Below are 20,982 nucleotides of genomic sequence, written 5' to 3' on the forward strand. Positions count from 1 at the left end.
GGTTTCGTGAAAATAAAATGTCAGCTCCAGATGGACTCAAAGAGCATCATGGGAAAATTATGAAAAGTAGAATTTAGTGCACAGTTGAGCCTAATCCCAAACAAAAACATCCTTAACAGTATTCAGATGTTTTTATTAAACACAGGTAACAAAAATGATGTCTTCAGTCTTGTCACAATTCTAAAATCCTTGACCCATATTGTATGCACAACAATACAATTCATTTTAATCAAACATCTTTGGTCCAAATTGGTGTGAATTGCTAGCTAGCAAGCAAAGCTAGCTAAAATACAAAACAAAAACTATGCGGCATTCAGGTCTTAAAATAATTCACATTATTTATATATATATATATATATATATATATATATATATATATATATATATATATATATATATATATATATATATATATATATTTACTGTGCACTTATAATTGTATTGCCCTATATACCGTGTGTTACCATGACAACCGTTTTATAAGTAGAAAACATTGTAACAAGAATCAAGACAAAAGTAGCTCCCATTTAAATCTTTAGAACTCAAAATTCTCTGAATGATTTGTCACAATTGCTGTCCACCTCATGTACAGTAGAAACTGGATCTAATATAAATATTCTAACAGTACAACCGCAGATGTTGCAAACTGGCACTGTTATGTACACTATACAGAGACAATTTAGCAAAACGTATACAATCTGTGTGTGAACAGTGTTAATCATCACATATAATAATAACGTCATTCAGCTCGTCTCCAGAACACAAAACTACCCTGAAGAGTTTTTTTTTTAGTAGTAGCTTCTGAATACAGAGTGTTTAATTGTGCTATTTAGTAAGCAGGAAGAACCATAAAAAAAGGTAGTGGGAATCAAAATGATTTGTTAGTTATTTGTTCTTCTCATCAGTGGTAAGGAGTTGAAATTGGTTATTCCAGGCACCACAGGTCAGGACAATGGCAGTGAAGAAAGTACAACGTGACCTTTGAAGTACATTTCGGACTGAGAATTGAATGCCAGAGCCCCCCCCCGCCGACCCAAGCCCCGCCCCCTCCCTCCCCTCCCCTCAAGTATGCATGCTTCATACTACCTGACTGTAACAATGCATGAATATTGCTTGACGTGAAGATCTGAGTTGGAAGAGAGCCACTTAGAAGAAGAAGAGTTCACGTTACCAGCCCCCCCAGACTGTCAAAAGTGTCAAATGGGGGTCTGACACTGATTTTCTGTTGGCTCAGGAATGCCAGATGTAAGGCTGTTCGCTAAATCAACACTGTGTAACATACGGCAATCAAAAGAGAGGTGCCGATATGTCAAATGGAATGTACACTGTTGTGTAGCATTGAAATGGGAATGAACTCAAACGTGATATCAACAAAATGCTGGAAAAGATGGAGAATTTAAAATGCTCGACGAGATCGTAAAAGATAAGAAACAGAAGGAAGAGGTTTAAAAATGACAGGAATGTAGCTGCGCCGCTACTTTTGTCTCGTTGTCGTCTCTCCTTCGCGGTTTCGCTTTTCAACCCGACATCTGCACTTCTTCATTTTGTCGCACTCACGCGCTTCGGTTTGGTTCCGCTCCGGCTTGTTCCGCCCTTCAGTGCAGTGTTATTTACAACTAGAGAGGTGCAATCTTGCTTTTGTAAAAGTGCCAGATCGTGTTTGTGTGTCTCTCGGGCGGGACAGACGCACATATCCACAGGACAGCCGCTCCGCCTGCTAAGTTTGCCTGCTAACCAGGCAGAGTCAGCTGACAGGTTCCACTTACTCAATCCTGCTGATGGCCATCGTTAGGAAATGATGGCCGGACACCACCGCACCATCACCAGGTTGTCAGAACTCACTGACCGCTTCTTTGCTAACTTCTTCAGGTCCTTATACTTGTCGTCGCACAACCTGGATATAGCCTGGAGGTCAAAAATAGAAATCAGACAATTGTTACTTTTGTTAATAAAATGCTAGAAACGATTACCGTATTTTCCGCACTATAAGGCGCACTGGATTATAAGGCGCACCTTCAATGAATGGCCCATTTTAAAACTTTGTCCATATATAAGGCACACCAGATTATCAGGCGCATCTTCAATGAATGGCCCATTTTAAAACTTTGTCCATATATAAGATATATACATTTGGCCCGCGGGCCGGACTTTGGACACGCCTGCTGTAGTGGCTCAATATTGGTCCACATATAAGGCGCACCTGATTATAAGGCGCACTGTCGGCTTTTGAGAAAATTGGAGGTTTTTAGGTGCGCCTTATAGTGCGGAAAATATGGTAATTAATTATTTCAATAATAATAATGCATTGGATTTAGCTTGTGTTTTATTAATCTTCTTTGGACTAAACCTATCGAGTATTCATTTTGAGCGGCCACAGCTCACCTCAAGTTTCTGGGCCTTGTCTCTGCTGAGGGCCTCGAGAGGAAAACTGAGGTTGTTTGCCTCTGCCAGAGAACGTAGGTCAAAGTAATACTTGGCGTAGACACTGGACGGCACGTTGATGTTGAATTGAAGCAGCTCCAGAAACTGCCGCTCCAGCTCATTCCTTGGTTGGGGGGGTAAAAAAAAAAAGGATCGGTGAGTTGAGAACATACTGCTAAGCATCCGTCCAGCAACACATTGGCTAAATTTAGCCTCAGTGACAACCAAACCCGATTCTAACTGTGGCAATCATCCAGTTATTCTGGGCCATGTGTATTTATTTTGCAAAGTGAGGCTGTCGGGAATTGGAAATTGATCTCCTAAGGAAATCTGTGTTGAAAAGCTAAGTCACGTATGAGGTGAGACGCACCAACAAGGCAAACGTCATTACATTTCTGCCCCCCCACCCCCACCCCCCCACATCTCTCTGTAATATCTCCATGGACACAAACTCATACTAGCAAGTGAAGAAAAATGTTTTCATCTTGACTCACATGTCCTCCACAGTGATATCCTTGAGAATTTGGCAGTAGTCTACATTCCACACCGCCTGGTCATCCCAAACTTTGGATGCCAGAAGGATGGCTCCTAAAACAATCCGCTTCCAGTTGGCGGGACAAATGTCAATCTCGGCATAGGTCAGGAGCCTCTCCAAATACACCTTTAAACAAACATAAGAAAAATTGTGATTATTGCATCTGATTTATTTATTTTTTGTTCCCAAAATTGCGAACTCACCAATGTGACAATGGCACACTCGGCCGTGAGCTGCGCGGCGCTGAACAGCGTCCTTACGAAGCGATAAATCTGCTTTTGCTCAGGGTCGTGCTTATCGTAGTCAGGAGGAACTTCCGACTTCTGCAGTGACGATACGATGCACATCAGGCACAGTCGCTTGAATTGGTGCCGTGCCAAAGGTCGATTCTTACCGACAACGGATGCAGCTTCTCATCAAATATGTCTAACAGCATTCTTCCGTCGACCTCTCTGGAATAAAAGACAGGATTCAATAATGCATGAATGGGCCATTTTGCTCACAATATGAAGTTATAATTGAAAGAAAATAGCTTTGATGAAATATTATCTTACCTGTTCCTTATGTGATAGAATATTGCAAGGGCTACACTGGAAAAACAACACAATAAAAGATAATTAACTCATTGGTGAAGGTATTAAACACATGCTGTATATATCATGTAGCGGGGGGTAAAGAAAAAAAAAAAATTACCATTTAATGGTGTATTTGAGGTTGGGTTGACTGACAGTGCTGTCATCGAGGAATATAGTAGAGCACGAGCTGTACTTCCTTCTCACCAAGCCTGAATGATGCTGGAGTGAAGAAAAAAAAAAATTAAAAGCAAAGTACATTTGCATTTTTACTATATTGGACTAGTCATAATATGAGCTATGGAGGATTTTAAAATACAAATCAGGAGGGATGTAATGGCACCAAATAGTTGTCAGTTTAGCAAATGATGATGTATCGTTTGAATGACGGACACACAACACCATGGTGGTCAGGTTACTTTTTACCTTGTTTTCCGAAATGTGTGTGAACTTGCAAAAACAAATCAGAGACAACAATTACTATTTGCAACACGGCAACATTGATCCACTTTTGAGTGAACAATGAAGAAAAAAATGCTCCCTCAAAGTGTTAGAAGGGATTTTTTTCCATTATTAGTATTATTATTATACTTACATGATTGATGTAAAGGCTCTTCCTCTTTTCTCGTACTGAAAAAAAGATATGGAAAAAGTAAATAAATCGCAATCCTGCAATACCACATCCTCGCCGACAGATGTCAGTATTGATCCAGGATTGTATGGTGTAACACTGCACCATACTAAATAACGCTGCAGTGGACTTTTTCTTTCAACCTACTGAGAACTTAAGTGCAAAGTAATTAACATTTATATTTTTAGCTTTAATAAGATTAAAACAAATTAATCCATTTTTGGGAGACAGATGCACACGCGCCCACATCCTCTGCGTCATCATTTTCCCATCCTAAAACGAGTCCCAAGGTTTATTTTCAAATTTGAATCAGTAGCAACACCCGAAATAAGTGCAATAAAAATCAAGAAAGTAAAAATGATCACTTTAGTAGAAATAGAAGAGAGAATCTTATAGACCAAACATGCACACGGTTACAAAACAAACTAAAATTTACTGCAAAGCCACACCATTAAAAAAAAAAACAGCAACATTTGGCGTAATGAGTTGACGGCAACAAGTGAAGCACAGTGAGCACGACACAGTCGCGCCCTTACCTCGCTTGCTGTGCACAGCAACTGTAAAAACAAAAGCCCAAATTGTCGCCATACCTTCACATTCACAAAATGTCATTTAGAAACGTAACGAGAACAGTTTTAATTTTAAAATAAAGGCTTCTTGTTTCGCTCCCTGTTTTTCTCTTATATAAACATAATTAGAAAGCAGGGGCCATTGGAGCCAAGAGATTAATGAGGCCAATAAAAGAGCATTGCATCAAATGAGACCTCGAATTTTTCAGGCAGACAAATGTTGCTACAATGTGTGAAAATGGAACAATTTTATAAGCCTCTTATAATCGCATTGAGGAGATTATGTCTCGACTAAAAAAAAAAAAAAAAATCCATCACATATCAGGGGATTTTTCTGCCATTAACTACAGTTATTCAAGATGAGCAAAATGCTTCTATTAAAAAAAAAAAAAATAAAAAAATCTGATGAAGGATGCAGGGAATGTTTGGGTAGATGAAAGCGTAAAACTCACCATCAGTTTGAGACTTGCTAAGGAAGATGGTGCTGGCTCGAGGATGGTCAGAGGGATTATACTCCATCGGCAGATCTGAAAATAGAACAGAAATCATTATGTTACAAGGGCAAGGAGCATAAAAAAAAATCATGTAAGCTGTAGGAAAGTTTCAAAAAGCTTCCAAAATCTTTTTCTGGGGCAATACAGGCACAAAGCGAAACAATGGCGCTATGGACTTCATCCGATCGACAAAGGTTGTGGAAAACAGCCAAGAACGGTCAGTGTGCAATGAGCGCATTGTAAACAGTTTCCTGGTTGATGTCGGTGAAACAGGAAAGGTCAAACACACTCGGAGGTCAGAACGAGAAGGAGGAAATGTAGGGGTACACACGTGAGAAGAAAAAGCTGCAGAAAAAAAAAAAGATACCTATCAAACCTAGCATTATGCTAACAAGCCTCTTTGAGTTATGCATCCAGCAATAGCTATTATGTCAAACCCTTTTGAACTGCAATCCTTTTTGTTAGCGAGACACTTGAAAGGCAGCAAAGAACCACATCAATGTAGGATGGTACAGTGCGTAGAAAAGACGGTTAAACGATCCTCACAACTGTTGGGGATCGGGGAGGGGGTATCGGATCAAGTCATTCCCGAATCACTGGGACATTGTACTCAAAGTGCAAATCAATGGTTGCATTATTTCAGACAGGAAATAGACTACTGGTGTCAGTGACCTTTGGTGTGGGCTCTACTTCCACGAGTTTGCTCCCAACATTCAACTTAGGGTGATCTTAAAGAGTCCAACTTCCTGCGCTGGAGTGTTGAAAACGTATTAGCATGGTAGGCTAATCTGCTGATTACTCACAACAGTGACATTTCAAAAATGGATGAAAAACACGATAAGAAAACTAGTCAGGGAAGGTGCCGAGAGGTTTAGCACATGTGACAACAATCTCCTGTCTTGTTCATAAGACTCGAAGAAGTAGGGTGGCAAGACAGAAGTCTTATTTGATCGGAGTGAAATAAGTCGGGTGTTTTCTCAGGACATAAAATGGTTGCATGCATTTTTATTGCAAATAAAGAAGAGGGGTGGCAGAAGGCTCAGTGCTAAGAGTGTGTAGGGGTTGAAGACTCCATGGCAAGTCGAGGGTAGTCATTTGCTCTGCACCCAACAGAGTCGCACACCCACCCTCCTTCTTTTCGCTCCCCTCTCATCCCCACATCTTCTCGCTGTAACTAGGCAACGCTGACTTGAGACGACTCAGATGGTGGAGGCAGGACATTCAAAGGCTTTTGCTGTCTTTAAATCTGCCTCGCCCCCCCGCCCCGATTTACTCCACTAATTGCGGCTGAGCCCGATAGAAAAGTGACACTAATAGCATAGCAGGGTCAGTTGATGTAATGTATATCATTCTGATTAGGATCAAAAGTAAATTCAGTGACCTTGAGAAGTGTATGACAAATCTAATTATGTTTAATAAATATAGACAGCATTTATTAGTAGTTAAAAGTATGGTTGACATGTAGGTCAACCAGTCTGGAACTCTACTTTGGAGACTCCCCAGGCTCATCAACCAGGCATAAATAATCCATGCCCAGATTTCAATTAGCCTGCTAGCAAGACTCATCAATATGTTCACCCCGCAAATTAGCTTCAACGCAAGACAGAGAGGAATGTTGGCGCCCGGAGCAATTGTTCATTTACAGATGTCGGCCTTGACTAACATTCAGGTTTTGTCGTGTAGATCTCTATTGTTGGAAAAATGACAGGTTTGCAAAAAGGCTGAATTACAGCGAGGGCCACTACCTATACAAACTGTACTTGGGATGAGCAGGCATGTTGCTTACGTCATCGGTGTCAGCAGTTTTCATGAATGACTTTCTTTTTCCATCACATGCTTGTTGCAAGCGCGCACACAAAATCTGGAAGCTGTTACTTTCATTCTCCCTACAGCACTGTATTTCTTCATGGAAACACAAATCACTGAACCTGAACGCCCCCAAAAATTTAAATAAAAAACACTTCCTTATTATTTGCTCGGGATTGAGGGGGATTTAGAGAGACTGCAGGTCTGTTTGCTACTCCGTGTGTGCTCAAGTTGTTTGATCGCTTTGTAATTACCATAAATTTCCTTCTGTGATATTTCTCATTAAATGAGGCTCACTAAACCGGGGCATTAGAATAAATACACAAGAGTACTGCTGCAATGAGTGGGTGGGTCATTTACTTGCAAGTACGAGTTGCAAAATCAAGAATTCACAAGGAGCATTAACATCTTGCTTACCGTCCAAATTTTCTCTGTCGCTGATGTGCTGGAGGTTGCAGCCCGTATCCTCCCGGCTCAGCTCCGGCTCTGGCCGATAGGGCTCCAGTCTGGAGTGGTTGTTCCGCCGGTGTTTAGGGCTCGACGCCACGCAGCACGAAGGTGTGTTCCCCATGACGAAATAAGGTGATTAATACTCTTTGCTTGACACAACGTTTAGTTTCTTGTAATGGGAAAGAGGAACAGGCTGGGCGGTAATCCGAAGAGACGAACTGGCCCCGTTATCCGCTCGCGTTACACACCCTTTCCTCGGCCTAGGATACGATTAACTGCCGACTCCGAGCCATAGCAATGCCGCTAAGATCCCAAATAAAGCTAAGATAAGTGGCGATCAGCCCAAACCTTCAGGCGAACGCAGATTTGAGCCTCCATGTAACACTTAGCTTTCTCCAGTGACGACTCCCTTCGTCTTGTTATTCCAGACTGAGCGTCCCCTCCTTGTTTTTCCTCACCAAATCATTTTATTGCGCTCCTGCGCCCAAGCGAGGACCAACACATGACACTTTTTGCACGTTTGGCAATATTTGTCTAAAAAAACAATCGGTGCTACATTGTAGCCGATGCGATGTGGACATCGGTGGCTTCCTCCGCTACCATGTTGCGCTCATATGCATTGGGGATGTTTCCCCCTTCTGCCCCGTATACCCAAATATACCTAGACCCAAACCGCGGTAGTGTTAAAATGTACGGCAACAATGCTGCCATATTGAATGTGTCAGCTGCAGCGTCCAAACAAATTAGTCTTACCTGGTTAAATAGATTTACCAATCAGATTTTCAAACTAATTACTCAGCTACCATTATCTGACATTCCTCATACTTTATATTTACTAAAGTTGAAGTCAGTCTATTTGCTTGCATTGATATATAGTGCAGTGAAATTGGACACATGCAATATGGCGGACGCACTAACGTATTGGGTTAGGCTGTTCGAAGTGAAGTTAGGTCGAACTAGAGAATTGACACCTCGGGTTTGCCTTTTCTTCCTCGTTTGCCGTAATCGTTAACCACTGCCAGTTTATGCAGCAGCGCTACCTATTGGTCGGGAGTGTTTAATCTTAATTTAATGACTACTTCACAATGCAGTGAAACTAAAAGTTTTTCAGGTCAAGCAGGCTTTGTTTTGTGTAGAAATTACAAACATTTGAAAAATGTCCTCTCAATAGTAAATATCCACTTTTGAAAACAGACAGCTTATTTATGTGTTTAATCAAAACAAGACATTTGCAAACATGTACTTTTCTAAAGGAAAAGAATAACCGTACCAGTAACTGCCATAATTTAACATTTGCACATATGTGCTATGTAAAATTTGAACTTTCTTGCTAGTTAGCAATTTGAGTTTGCCAATCACCAAATATCACATGCATCTAAATTACATTTGGATGAAAAAAAAAAAAACATTGGGAAAAAAAATCAACAACCCCTGGTTTTGTCTTACTTGCATCTTTGTGTGCTTCATTTTTTTTCCTCCTGTATCCAACACATGATCTTGAAGACTGATTTGAACCAGAATGTAGTTGTTTACTGATGTTGGCATGAGTCTGAAATCACAAATATGCAACAACAGGGATTTGCAGACGCAAATGCTTTACAGAAAGTTTTGCGGGTATTTGTCCTTTCTCCTTTTCAATCAATCAACTTTGTGTCTGTAGATTTCTTTCATGGTCCGAAGCTCTTCGATCAGAGTCTTGTTTTGATTTTCAAGCACCGCCACCCTATTTTCCAGACATTTAACGTACTCTTTCTTCTTCCGTCGACACTCCCGGGCGGCTTCCCTGGAGGAATCACACAAAAACAACTCATTCAAGCCATTAACTAGGTTAAAACATACGAGTCAAGATGAATACCTATTCTTCATCAAGCGCTGTTCCCTCTTCTGTGTCACATCCTCAAAAGGTTTCTGGTGGCTGTGACTGCTGCTTTGTGCCACAGCCAACGGGTGGATGGAGCTGGTGCCCGTGAGCTCACCTGTGGAGCCTGCAAAAACATAACTAGGTTTGGACTTTAACCACCTCACTGTTTCCATGACAGAATTTGATTTCCCTTCTCGCATGCAACACATAAATTCTGAGATATTGTGTAGATTCACACCAAAGCTGGCCGCTGACGTCAGTCTCCATTTTACTCGCAGGATTACATACTTTGGAGACCTTTATCAGGAACAGCAGTGACGTAAGCAACTGCTGCTCTTTGCTTTGCGTGGGCAGAGCACTGAAGCATTTCACTGAAGGAGAGGGGGAGAGTGTAAAAAGAGACAAAAGCCGACTCTTGTCAAAATCAACGCCTCACTCTGGGAAATATTGCTTCCATGGTAAAATATATGACAAACTATTAAGGATGACACGAGCATGTTTTGTGTTATGACTTTCAATGGTTATTGCTGATGTGATGCATTGCAAAAATTATTTTTTTGGGTGTACGACAAGAAAAAGCTGCTTTTTTTAGTGAAGTAGAAGAGATAAGGAAACATACCTGTTTCTGTTTCATCCCCAGTTACAGCCATACTTTTTTACTCCCAGGATTTTCAAGAGATCGTGTCCCTTCCCGCGTCTTCACTCTGACTAAAATATTTTCACAGTCAGCGGCGGCAGGGTTGTGGAACTTACAATTAGGGGCATTGACATCATTATGACATCACTGGACTCCAATGTCGACTGCTGCTCGCTGTGAGTGAGTCAGGGCCTTTGCTGTTTGTCTGTGGGGAGAGTTTTTATTTCTTTCGTTCATGGTTAGTTCATGACTCAGAAGACTTCAACTTACATGCAAGATTTTTTTTACACTTTGTTTTTTATCCATCAATGTGCTTAGCATGTCTTCCCAAATCATGCATGGAGTTTGGACCTTTTTGTAACAGAGGAACTTTACAGGAGCCTCTGATAGAGTTAGGCTTTGCATTTGAAATTATTGGAAATTATTTTAGCTTTCTGAACAATGTCTACAATTGCACATTATCTTGGGTTTTCAAGGAGAAATGCATGTACAGTATGTGCTGGCATTATCTTGAAATAATGATCGCCTTATTGGTATATGTTTTTCCCAGAATTAATTACAGTACCTCACTATTTGAACTTTACGCTGCTATTATTTTTTTACATGGCCTTTTCAATTAAATTTTCAAATACATGTGCCCATGCATTTGTTATTTAGGTCTGTTTGGTGCTGACTGCATCCAGTGTGTATTTGCTACGAAGCAGAAATAATATTAATTTGGACGAAAACAGTTAGGATTAAGGCAATTGTCGACCTCTGCTGTTGTTATGTGGGAAAACAGCAAACCTATCAAATATTACAACAGGATAAGAATCCAATTGTTGCAATGCATTAAATACTGTTTAATGTTGACTGATAAGAAAATGGGCAAATATAAAGACTTCTGCTTTATGTTAGAGATTAAGTAGTACTGTATATAACATTTTTTTCCTGATAAATTAATTGCACTTTATTACCCAACGTGAATTAAAGCAATTGCAATGTTTATTTCTACTTGCAGTTGTTATCATTTCAACGTTATTTTTTATTTTGTTATGTTTTGGTTGGATTTATTTTTTATAAATGTCAGGTCAATTTTGAATTGCTCAGACTATATTGCCCATCTCCATTGTCACTCTCTTCTCATATTATTTCAGAAAATTAGTTGATTGAAATTTTCGTATGATGAACAATTTTCTCCTCCTACATATTCTCTCGTATTTTAATTTACAATTATAATACATATATAATAAAGGACCTAGGTGAGCGACTATTTCCTATGGGCTTCCGTAGTTTCAGGAAATACCACTTATTGAAGTTTGTGCTAACGTCTTAAACAAATTAATTTGCCCGTTAAAATTCTTATTCATAACCAGATAACAAACTATTATTTATTAAAAACATATTTTACCGCACGTGTTACTCCAAACCATTGTTAGAGACCAATTCACGGAACCTTACAATGTCCCCCTATGTTTGAATATAGTATAACCCAAGAGGCAGGCAAGAGCAGTGAGACACATCAAGCCTGTGACAGCGTAGAAACTTGAGTTTTATTGCAAGGATTTACTGTACAGTGGTAGGTACACTTCAGATATTTATCATTGGACGTGGTAGTTGTCGTTTCAGCAACACAATTACTGAGCTGTCAATGCCAAACGAGGGCTATCGCAAAGGAGATAACCATTTGCTCGCGATAGCTTTCTGCTAGCTGTTAGCTGGTACCTTCCATTGGAAATGAGGAGGGAGAAGTAGCATGCTAAGAGCGATGCTAGTTAGCTCTTTCGCTAGGCATCCTATTTTGGGAATGACCTTCCGGCAGACGCTAACTTTCACTTGGTTGCCCCCTTTTTTTTTATTTTGATAAGAAGTCTAATTATTAATGACACACGTCATGTTGTACAAGCGTCAATAAACAACGACCGTTAAAGGGTAGCTAGTAGCAATCCAGTGGCTGACGTTTTTGTATGATACTCATTTATTACACTATTTTTAACCAAGAGGACCAAGTCACGTTTCATTCCGCTGTTTTTGTTGCATGCATTGGATAACACATAAATCAATTTACATGCGTGCATGCAAATAAAGAGTTTCGACCAGTATAATGCTTTTGCGCGGCTTGAAGGTTCGCTGCCTTGCTCAAGGGCGCATCACTGAGGACGCTCGCATCTTTCCATTAACCAGTTCCAATGTTATCCCCAATGTCGACCCCATCCAGTCCAAAAGTCAAGTACTTAGACATACAAAGGATTAAAACTTTAAACCCTTTAAAATTTAAAGGCTTCAAAGGAATAATCGTGAAATGCATTCATACCATGTTTAGATGTACAGTATTAGCCAAGCAGATTTATTCATGTCATAATTATTTCTGTACATATTTTACAAATGCATAGTGGTTGGAACCAATCTGTGCAAGATGATTTTAAGAGACTTAGACAACCTCCTATGCCAAAGTCATCAGTGATGCAGAAGATGCATCGACCAAGGTGTAGAAAACCGGATGCATGGCTAAATAAATAATTTATATGCGTATATTGAATTGAAAAAAAAAAAAAAGTAGGGTACCTGTACTTCCCATGACATTTTTTTAAACATATAATTAACAGAATTGTCAGTGATTAATTATTTTATTCAGAATTGCAATGATTAATTGATTACTCAAAAATAATAAGTATGCAGACAGAGCTCAAACATCCAAAACCAACATGGCTAGCATGTGTTTAATGATTGTGTTTCCATTCTTATCAGGCTAATAGAAAGGCGACACAATGTCCTTGAAGCCACGGGTGGTGGATTTCGACGAGACATGGAGCAAGTTACTAACGACAATCAAGGCTGTTGTGATGCTCGACTACGTGGAAAGAGCAACGTGGAATGACCGGTTCTCGTATCCTGACCATTTTTCTTTTAATGAATGTATTAATTAACAAGAAAAATATTATTTTGCGACCCTTATCATGCAACATATTTCCTAAACTGCGACCCCAGTGATATATATGCCTTGTGTGTCGCATACCCTGAACCTTTAGGTGAACGATTATACACCGAAACAAAGGTCTTTCTCGAGAATCATGTTCGGAATTTGTACAAGGTAAGCACAACGGCGAATCCCAAGTGTTATTACTACATGTGGCTTTTCGTAAAATATTTTTCCTGCTTGCGTTGTAGAAAGTCTTGGAATCAGAAGAGAAGGTTTTAGTGATGTACCACAGATACTGGGATGAATACAGCAAAGGGGCGGACTACATGGACTGCTTGTACAGGTACCAACACCGTTGAGTGTTAATTTGGGACATGCGTGAGTCAACCTCAAGTCTAAGTTTGATTACAAAAGAAAAAACATTTCCTTCTCCAGGTATCTCAACACACAGTTCATTAAGAACAACAAACTAACACAAGCAGACCTAAATTTTGGCTACGGGGGAGTTGACACGAATGAGCCACTAATGGAGATTGGCGAGGTATTGACTGATATAACTATATATTTTTATTATTATTATTTTTTTCAATGCAATGCACATTTGGGTGATTTGGGTCAAGTAAGGTTGAATTGTTGCTTGCTCTTATCTTTTGACACTGTAGTTGGCGCTTGACATGTGGAGGAAGCTAATGATCGAACCTCTTCAAGCCATTCTGATCCGGATGCTGCTGAATGAAATCAAAAAGTAATATTTCTCTCACGCAATCTGAAATGCAGGTGGAGTGTAGTTAGAAGGTCAACCCAAAATTCCTCCTTTGTCCCTACAGTGACCGTTGTGGCGAGAACCCCAACCAGAAAGTCATCCACGGGGTCATCAACTCTTTTGTTCATGTGGAGCAGTACAAGAAGAAGTTTCCACTCAAGGTGAGATGATTTTTGATGACCTAAATGAGAAGACGCAGTGTAAAAAATGGAGGACGCTCATTCAGTGTCATTGTGTTGCAGTTTTATCAGGAAATATTTGAAGGGCAGTTTGTGACAAAAACGGGAGAGTATTACAAACAGGAAGCTTCGAATTTACTCCAAGAATCCAACTGCTCACAGTATATGGAGAAGGTAGGCCCTATTATTATTATTTTTTTTTTTTTACGTCTTAGTTTCTGTTTTACTTGTTTACAGAGTGAACACTGAGAAAGTTATGGAAATTAGCAGATACTAATTTGTATTTATTCCTTCCTCCAGGTTTTGGGGCGGTTAAAAGATGAAGAGATGCGGTGTCGGAAGTACCTGCATCCCAGCTCCTATGCCAAAGTCATCAATGAATGCCAGCAGAGGATGGTGGCAGATCATCTGCAGTTCCTCCACGCAGAGTGCCAGAACATTATTCGGCAGGAGAAAAGAGATGGTTAGCATTTCTTCTCCCTGTGTTTTGTAGGGCAGCAATTAACGGTTATTGGGAAAATCGATTAATCTGTTGATTATTTTGTTGATTAATCAGATAAAAAAAGATCACTATTAGTCAATTAGATTTTTTTTCCTTTTTTTCTCCAGACATGGCCAACATGTACACGCTATTGCGAGCCGTGTCCAATGGTTTGCTGCACATGATCCAGGAACTGCAGGTCCATATCAACAATGAGGGCATCCGAGGCACCAGTAATCTCTCTCTGGAAAATGTTCGTGATGCAACACTATTTTTAATTTTTTTTTGACATGTAATTCTTTACAGAGACTTGATTTTTCCTCTCTTCTAGATGCCGACCCTATTTGTCGAGTCAGTGCTTGAAGTTCACAGCAAATTTGTTCAGCTCATTAACACAGTTCTGAATGGAGACCAGCACTTCATGAGTGCGCTCGATAAGGTAGCTAACCATAGCTTACCTCGGATAATTTACCTCACTGTAAAACACAACTGTATTTTTTTTTTTTCTCAGGCTTTGACATCCGTAGTGAACTTTAGAGAGCCCAAATCCGTCTGTAAAGCCCCAGAGCTGGTCAGTGCACCCCCTCACTTACAAATACGGTTTATTTTTAAAGTTTTGTCTTGTCTCACTGGTCTCCTTGTGTGTTTTTGCAGTTGGCCAAATACTGTGACAATCTCCTGAAAAAGTCGGCAAAGGGAATGACGGAAAATGAGGTGGAGGACAAGCTGAGTAGCTTCATTACCGTTTTTAAGTACATAGATGACAAAGACATCTTTCAAAAGGTGAGAACTTATTCTCACTCTGTTTTTTTTTCTTTCTTGAAGCCATCAAAATCATAAAAATAGAACTGTGTGTCTGTGGTCATCTTCAAAATGTGAAGTTTTCATTTCCTCTATTTTCAGTTTTATGCCCGAATGCTAGCAAAGCGATTAATACACGGTTTATCTTTGTCAATGGACTCGGAAGAAGCCATGATCAACAAACTCAAGGTGAATCACATTCAAAATTGCTTGTCTTTGAATTCCCTGATCATTTGCTCCTCGATGAAGCTCATGGTTCCGTCCACTCCCACAGCAAGCTTGCGGCTACGAGTTCACGAGCAAACTTCACAGAATGTATACAGACATGAGCGTGAGCGCTGACCTCAACAACAAGTTTAACAATTTTATCAAAACAGAGGAAACGGTAGTGGATTTGGGTATCAGCTTCCAGATTTACGTATTACAGGTGAGTGAGGAGCCAGTCAAGAAGTTTTTTTCATTTTTTTTATAATTGATTACAGTACCAAAGTATATAATAACACGTGTGTTTACAGGCTGGAGCATGGCCACTCACGCACGTCCCATCTTCCACATTCGCCATCCCGCAAGAGCTGGAGAAGAGCGTCCAAATGGTAAATTATTTTATTGGTGCTTTAAAAGAACATGGCTCTTCAATAATCCTGTTTTCCCTTTTCCCTACAGTTTGAATTATTCTATAATCAGCATTTCAGTGGAAGGAAACTAACTTGGCTACACTACCTCTGCACAGGTAATTTAAAAAATTGTGCAGCACTGTTTTTAGGTTCAAGAATTTACCTGTTTGTTGGATTCCTCCCATCAGGCGAAGTGAAGATGAACTACCTATCCAAGCCCTACGTCGCTATGGTGACCACCTATCAGATGGCTGTACTCCTCACCTTCAATAACAGCCTGACGGTGACGCATAAGGAGCTGCAGGATGGTACGCAGATGAACGAGAAGGAGCTACAGAAGACCATCAAGTCTCTTTTAGATGTGAAGATGCTCAACCACAACTCTGAAAAGGTGCAGAAGTACTTTTGATTTGACCCCAGAGCAGAGTATTGATATCTCCGTGTCATTCTTTCTGCTGAAAGGAGGAGATTGACGCCGAATCCACATTTTCGCTAAATATGTCCTTCGTCAGTAAAAGGACAAAGTTCAAGATCACGACGTCAATGCAGAAGGACACCCCACAGGTCAGACGCTGGTCCAAACCGTTTTACCGTCGGGGATGTAACTTTTTAATCTCGTACAGGAGATGGAACAGACGAGGAGCGCCGTCGACGAGGACCGCAAAATGTATTTACAAGCTGCTATCGTGAGAATCATGAAAGCCCGCAAGGTGCTCAGACATAACGCTCTCATACAAGAGGTAACGCCGTGTCGGTCGAGCCGCTCGCCTCTCGCAGTCTGTTTTGTAAGAATTCTCATTCGCACGTGCAGGTCATCAATCAGTCCAAGGCCAGGTTCAACCCCAGCATCAGTATGATCAAGAAGTGCATAGAAGTGCTCATCGACAAGCAGTACATTGAGCGAAGCCAAACATCTGCGGATGAATACAGCTACATCGCTTAGCCATATCGGAGGGAAAGTCGCACAACCCCGCATGACTGCGGCTGGTTCAGGTTTTTAACACATGAAACAATAACAAAACAGACTCACGCATCATGGTTTTTTTTCGCCGGACTGTCGCCATCTGCTGGGAGCCCAACACGGTGACTAAAAGCAGGCTTGGAAAGCCAGACAACAACTTCCCACTCCACCCACCGTCTGATTTGAAGCTGTTTACAACATCACCAGTGCCACGTGCAACATGTGCACGTAAAACGACTCAAAGAGAATGCCTATAGGCAACTGAAAATAAAAGAACGACAGTAAATTGGGGCATCAATGATGCATTGATTGCTACCTATCTAAAAAAAAACAACAGGCTTTTAACCCCCGCCCCCCCCTCATGTTTGCAGTCCTTGTTTATGTGTGCGTGTGTGTGTGAGTGTGTGTGTGTGTGTGTGTGTGGTTTTTTTTATGTTATGGTTAGGAAAACTTGTAATAAAACTGGTATACTGACTATTGTATCTACTTTCAGATGTAAAAAATGAATGACAAACATGGTCTTACTGCTTGTCAAATAAATGAAATTCACAAGGCTTTTATTTAAACTTATTGTCTGGTTTATGTTATTTCAGTAAATATGTTTTTGCAATCACTGATTTATATGGGGGTTTGTCCAATTTAGCTTTTATTGTGAAATGTGGTGTAATATATTTTAGCTCCAGCAGGTGTCAGTATTTTTTTTTTTTTTTAGTTGCGCTGTGAAATTCCAAAATGGTAAGAAAGGCAGCCTCTTTTTTTTCTTTTTTTTTCAAAATACAGATGGTACTCGTGGAACTTACAAATTATTTTTCCTCATTTGGGTTGCAGGTGAAATGGAGTGCGCAAACGGGAAATGGGATGTCAAATAAAAATCAATAGAACAAACCGGTTGAGGCACTTACCTGAATCACTTTCAGCTCCCGTGGGAGAACTGTGGGGTAATCCCAAATGTCGACTCCAGACATGCCCTATATTAAAAGCAGCTTGAAATAGCTTTTGCTGCTTGCTCATTTTAATTAAATAAGTAATATGAATCTACAGACTTTTCCAAATTAGCAAAGCCTCTTTCCCTGATCTAAATCATTGTTCCCACCTTGTAACTCTAAAACTCACGTAACAGGAATCACCCTGATTTTCCAGAAACATCTGAAGGCTCTGAATGAAACAATCATTCTGTTTGGGTCTGAACTTGACCTTGATGGAAGTGCACCATCATCTATTTGCATTCCTAACATAGTTTATCAGTCAGAAGGATTTGCTTCAATCTTTAAAATGCGTTTTTAATTGTTGGATGACATTTTCTCTTTATTGCTTGTGCCACAGTGTATCACAAAAAGCTTGGAAGAAGGAAGCCAGAGAAGGGATTCGTGATTTCAATAGTAAATTAGGTCACATTGCATATCAGTCCTGGGGCAAAATTTTATTCTGCATCGTGGTTTAATAATTCAAGCATCCAATCTTACACTAAAATAATAACCAGTAAATTCCCTGATAATACAGAGTATGAAAATTTTTTTGAAACATTTTGTGTAGAAGCACCTTGGTGCTTAGTAACTTGTGAAACAGAATATCCAACTTTACAAAATCTTTCACATGCCCATCCTACCATTCATTACTATGAGTTGGCTGTTGCTATAATTATTATTATTGTTATTTTATTATCGGTCAAACCACACAGAGGCGCAACCTGCAAATGTAAACAAGGTTGCAGACAAAACATGGACTAGACTTCCCATAATAAAAGAATTGTATATAAACTAGTAGAACAAATTTGATTGGATAATAACACACTGGAGCTACTTCATGATCATTTATCGGGATAAAAAAACAAATACATTCCTGGAAAAAAAAAATGCGCTTTAGAATATTTTAGTCAACCTCCCTAAAAGATAGTCCTTGTGACGCCACTGCTTTTAACTGGCTAAATGTCATAAAATCTTATTTTGGTTGTTAAAGGGTTAAATATAGAGCGCGAGTGCTTTTGCCAGCCCTATTGGTTGTGCACAAGAGACATTCCTAGTGCTTGCTCCAACATGTGGACGACCCTCGCAGCGTCATGTCAGCTGTGCGCTCCCCGCTGAGAAGCCGCTCGGCTGGGAAGTTTCTGTAAAGTGAGTCAACACAAGAGAGGAGGACGCCACCCAAGTCAGTCGGTCACAGCAGAAACTGGATTTCTTCTTGGAGTTCTGCACGCATTTCACTCGAATTGTCGCAACGGGGATTTTTGCGCTTCCCCAACACCGCCAGGGATGGTTTGCGTCCTTTTTACGCAGCGTCTTTTTCCTCTTTGGAATTAACAAGAGGAAATGAAGGTGACCGTGTGTTTTGGACGGACCCGGGTGGTTGTCCCGTGCGGGGATGGAAATATTAAAGTCACCAGCCTCGTCGAACAAGCGGCCATGAGGTACAAAAGGGCGATCGCAAAGGTAAGAACACACCAGATCGTCACTTTGTGCATGTGGAACGTCTCGCTCCGAGGCAGGGCGACCCCAGCCGCAAGTGGAGCCGAAACATGGCGACTTTTGTTGGGCAAATAAAGGTTTAAGAGCGCATAGCGTGAGCAAAAAAGCCAACGTGGACCCCCCCGATGGCCACTTTTTGACTCATTTGATGCATCTTGCAAAAACGGCGCTATTGCGCGCAGAATTTGGTTGCACAATTAGAAAAACAGCCCGAAACTAAAGCATGTTGATTGACACTGGTGGAACTGTTTGTGCAATTAATGTACTCGGAAACGAAACATTCTGCGTGCAGGTGAGTCATGAGTTTGATTGCATATTGATTAAGAGCGCACCTGAATGGCTAAACGATCAATTGGCGTTTGACGCAATCGACGCCGGAAATACAATTTTATAAAATGTATCTGAATTCTTCGAAATACTTTTATTTTTATTTATTTTTCACTTGCAAGATGCACTGCAAATGTATGGAGTTAAAAAAATCTACTATAATATAATCTACTATAATTATCTCTTTGAATCATGCAGGGGTACCTAATATTGTGGCTAGTGAGCGTAAAAACAAATCCCACTTAAGTAGACACTCATTGCCCTCTTTTAAACCCTAACCACGTTTTGGAGCATATTCAAGCTTCATGTTGGAATGTGGACCCCCTGTTTCAAACCTGAAAGGACCCATTGGCCCCCCCAAAAAAGTTTCTTGTGGCTTTCTTTTCAAATCCACTTAGTAAATGAATTAAAAGTTAGTAGTACCTTAGCATTTCCATTGATTAAATAGTAATGAAATACTGCATATCAACATTCATTCTTAATGAGGACTTCCTCTGACATACATCGCACTTTCCCTTAATAGTTTTCCGCGGCTCAGCAGAATAGAAGCGACTGGACCATTGATCTGTGCTGTGGTATTGTAAATGGAGAAGCGTTGGCTCCCGGAGAACATGGCCATCTGCAACAGGTCCGTTAAGCCCTTTGGGCCTCTGGAAGACATAATCGCTTGTATGGAAAGTCACTTGAGAGTTTCAAATGTTCTCAGAACTGACAAATCATAATCCGCCTTCTAAAGTTGCAGTTTATGAGATTTATTAGAAGTATGTGGATAGATGCAGAAGAAGATGTAGACCACAGGTGTCAAACTCAAGGCCTGGGTGCCAGATACGGTCCGCCACATTATTTTATGTGGCCCGCGAAGACAAATTGTGCATCAAATTCGTGTGTCATTACTAGAATTGCAAATTGTCTTCACTTTTTTTTAAATATTTGACCAGTTTTTACTCGTCTGATTTGAAAACGAGTTATTTGTCAGTTTTGTAGCTTTTACTGAATATAATATGAGGTGCTCATACATTTCATAATGTCCCTCCGAAAGAAGCTATGACAGCAATGCGGCCCGCGAAAAAAAATAATTTGACACCCCTGATGTAAACTAAAAACTTTTGCTTTTCTATCTCAGCCAGTGATGGACAAAGTTCTTCTGTAGGAGCTTTCGAAGGCTTTCTTTTCGTGTCAGTGATTGTGCCGACTTAAGCAGAAGGCTTTTGTAAAAATTGATTCCACATAAAAGAAAATTGCCTAAACCTTGTAATGGTATTAAAATCATTCAATGTGGGTTCTTGCACTGGCTGCATTTCACAGCATCCATTTCTGATGCAGACCTCCATTTTTTGAATTACAGCTACTGTATGTCCCTGATAGATTCTGTATTCATTTTCTGTGCCTCAGCAGAATAGCCGACTACTCTATTGATCGAGGTTGTGGTACTGTAAATGTAGACCGTACCATAGATCATTAAAGCCCTTTTGGATCCAGTTTCACACGCATGCAGAAAAACCAATGGCATCTCCGAATG

At 40.3% G+C, this 20,982-nt stretch overlaps 4 protein-coding genes and 1 long non-coding RNA gene across 10 annotated transcripts in view; 3 read left to right on the plus strand and 2 right to left on the minus strand.

Annotated features, from left to right (window-relative positions):
* Positions 1 to 112: 112 nt before the first annotated feature.
* On the minus strand, positions 113 to 7,599 carry ccny (cyclin Y). Of its 4 annotated transcripts, XM_049749142.1 has the most exons (12): positions 7,446 to 7,599; positions 5,181 to 5,255; positions 4,696 to 4,716; positions 4,124 to 4,158; positions 3,955 to 3,978; positions 3,650 to 3,750; positions 3,511 to 3,546; positions 3,351 to 3,408; positions 3,160 to 3,279; positions 2,916 to 3,082; positions 2,383 to 2,545; positions 113 to 1,905 (listed from the first exon to the last, which is right to left on the minus strand). In XM_049749142.1, exons 1-12 carry the CDS (start codon positions 7,597 to 7,599, stop codon positions 1,789 to 1,791), a joined length of 1,071 nt encoding a protein of 356 aa, XP_049605099.1. In that variant the 3' UTR covers positions 113 to 1,788. The 4 variants fall into 4 exon arrangements, with proteins under 4 accessions (XP_049605099.1, XP_049605100.1, XP_049605101.1 ...); XM_049749143.1 differs by lacking the exon at positions 4,696 to 4,716; XM_049749144.1 differs by lacking the exon at positions 3,955 to 3,978.
* On the plus strand, positions 7,471 to 10,613 carry LOC125985904 (uncharacterized). The gene is made up of 4 exons (XR_007487484.1): positions 7,471 to 7,610; positions 9,383 to 9,481; positions 9,618 to 9,797; positions 10,006 to 10,613. It is a non-coding gene; the product is annotated as an uncharacterized lncRNA (long non-coding RNA).
* LOC125985900 (cyclic AMP-responsive element-binding protein 1) lies at positions 9,117 to 10,088 on the minus strand. Its single transcript, XM_049749147.2, has 3 exons — positions 9,959 to 10,088; positions 9,334 to 9,463; positions 9,117 to 9,261 (listed from the first exon to the last, which is right to left on the minus strand). Exons 1-3 carry the CDS (start codon positions 9,987 to 9,989, stop codon positions 9,117 to 9,119), a joined length of 306 nt encoding a protein of 101 aa, XP_049605104.1. The 5' UTR covers positions 9,990 to 10,088.
* A 763-nt stretch (positions 10,614 to 11,376) lies between the features above and the next one.
* cul2 (cullin 2) lies at positions 11,377 to 17,240 on the plus strand. Its single transcript, XM_049749140.1, has 21 exons — positions 11,377 to 11,534; positions 12,704 to 12,842; positions 12,944 to 13,046; positions 13,124 to 13,218; positions 13,311 to 13,416; positions 13,538 to 13,620; positions 13,703 to 13,799; positions 13,881 to 13,991; positions 14,118 to 14,280; positions 14,427 to 14,551; positions 14,630 to 14,737; positions 14,810 to 14,869; positions 14,953 to 15,081; positions 15,202 to 15,288; positions 15,374 to 15,526; positions 15,615 to 15,692; positions 15,763 to 15,829; positions 15,902 to 16,104; positions 16,176 to 16,277; positions 16,337 to 16,453; positions 16,525 to 17,240. Exons 2-21 carry the CDS (start codon positions 12,724 to 12,726, stop codon positions 16,654 to 16,656), a joined length of 2,238 nt encoding a protein of 745 aa, XP_049605097.1. The 5' UTR covers positions 11,377 to 11,534; positions 12,704 to 12,723; the 3' UTR covers positions 16,657 to 17,240.
* A 1,449-nt stretch (positions 17,241 to 18,689) lies between these two features.
* Positions 18,690 to 20,982, plus strand: part of LOC125985892 (partitioning defective 3 homolog) — a 125,460-nt gene continuing 123,167 nt past the window's right edge. For 2 of the 3 annotated variants that reach the window (XM_049749130.2, XM_049749131.2), the window contains exon 1: positions 18,691 to 19,100. In XM_049749130.2, the coding sequence (XP_049605087.1) occupies positions 18,981 to 19,100 (120 nt within the window). In that variant the 5' untranslated portion in view covers positions 18,691 to 18,980. Of the gene's footprint in view, positions 19,101 to 20,982 lie in introns of all 3 variants that reach the window. The other variant, XM_049749132.2, reaches the window with a different exon arrangement.

Source organism: Syngnathus scovelli, chromosome 18 (genome assembly GCF_024217435.2).
Source record: "Syngnathus scovelli strain Florida chromosome 18, RoL_Ssco_1.2, whole genome shotgun sequence".
NCBI lineage: Eukaryota > Metazoa > Chordata > Actinopteri > Syngnathiformes > Syngnathidae > Syngnathus > Syngnathus scovelli.

Bases quoted from the DNA above. Each gene is read 5' to 3' on its own strand.
- ccny (XM_049749142.1), bottom strand. From the start codon at position 7,599: ATGGGGAACACACCTTCGTGCTGCGTGGCGTCGAGCCCTAAACACCGG. The intron at 3,547-3,649 runs GTAATTTTTTTT...TTGTTTTTCCAG, and splicing joins CTCAAATACACCATTAAATG to TGTAGCCCTTGCAATATTCT. The intron at 3,280-3,350 runs GTAAGAATCGAC...TCGTCACTGCAG, and splicing joins AGAAGCTGCATCCGTTGTCG to AAGTCGGAAGTTCCTCCTGA.
- LOC125985900 (XM_049749147.2), bottom strand. From the start codon at position 9,989: ATGGCTGTAACTGGGGATGAAACAGAAACAG. The intron at 9,464-9,958 runs GTATGTTTCCTT...ATGTTTTTGCAG, and splicing joins TGGGGATGAAACAGAAACAG to GCTCCACAGGTGAGCTCACG. The intron at 9,262-9,333 runs GTATTCATCTTG...TGATTCCTCCAG, and splicing joins CAGCGCTTGATGAAGAATAG to GGAAGCCGCCCGGGAGTGTC.
- cul2 (XM_049749140.1), top strand. From the start codon at position 12,724: ATGTCCTTGAAGCCACGGGTGGTGGATTTCGACGAGACATGGAGCAAG. The intron at 13,992-14,117 runs GTAGGCCCTATT...TCCTTCCTCCAG, and splicing joins GCTCACAGTATATGGAGAAG to GTTTTGGGGCGGTTAAAAGA. The intron at 15,082-15,201 runs GTGAGAACTTAT...CTCTATTTTCAG, and splicing joins ACAAAGACATCTTTCAAAAG to TTTTATGCCCGAATGCTAGC.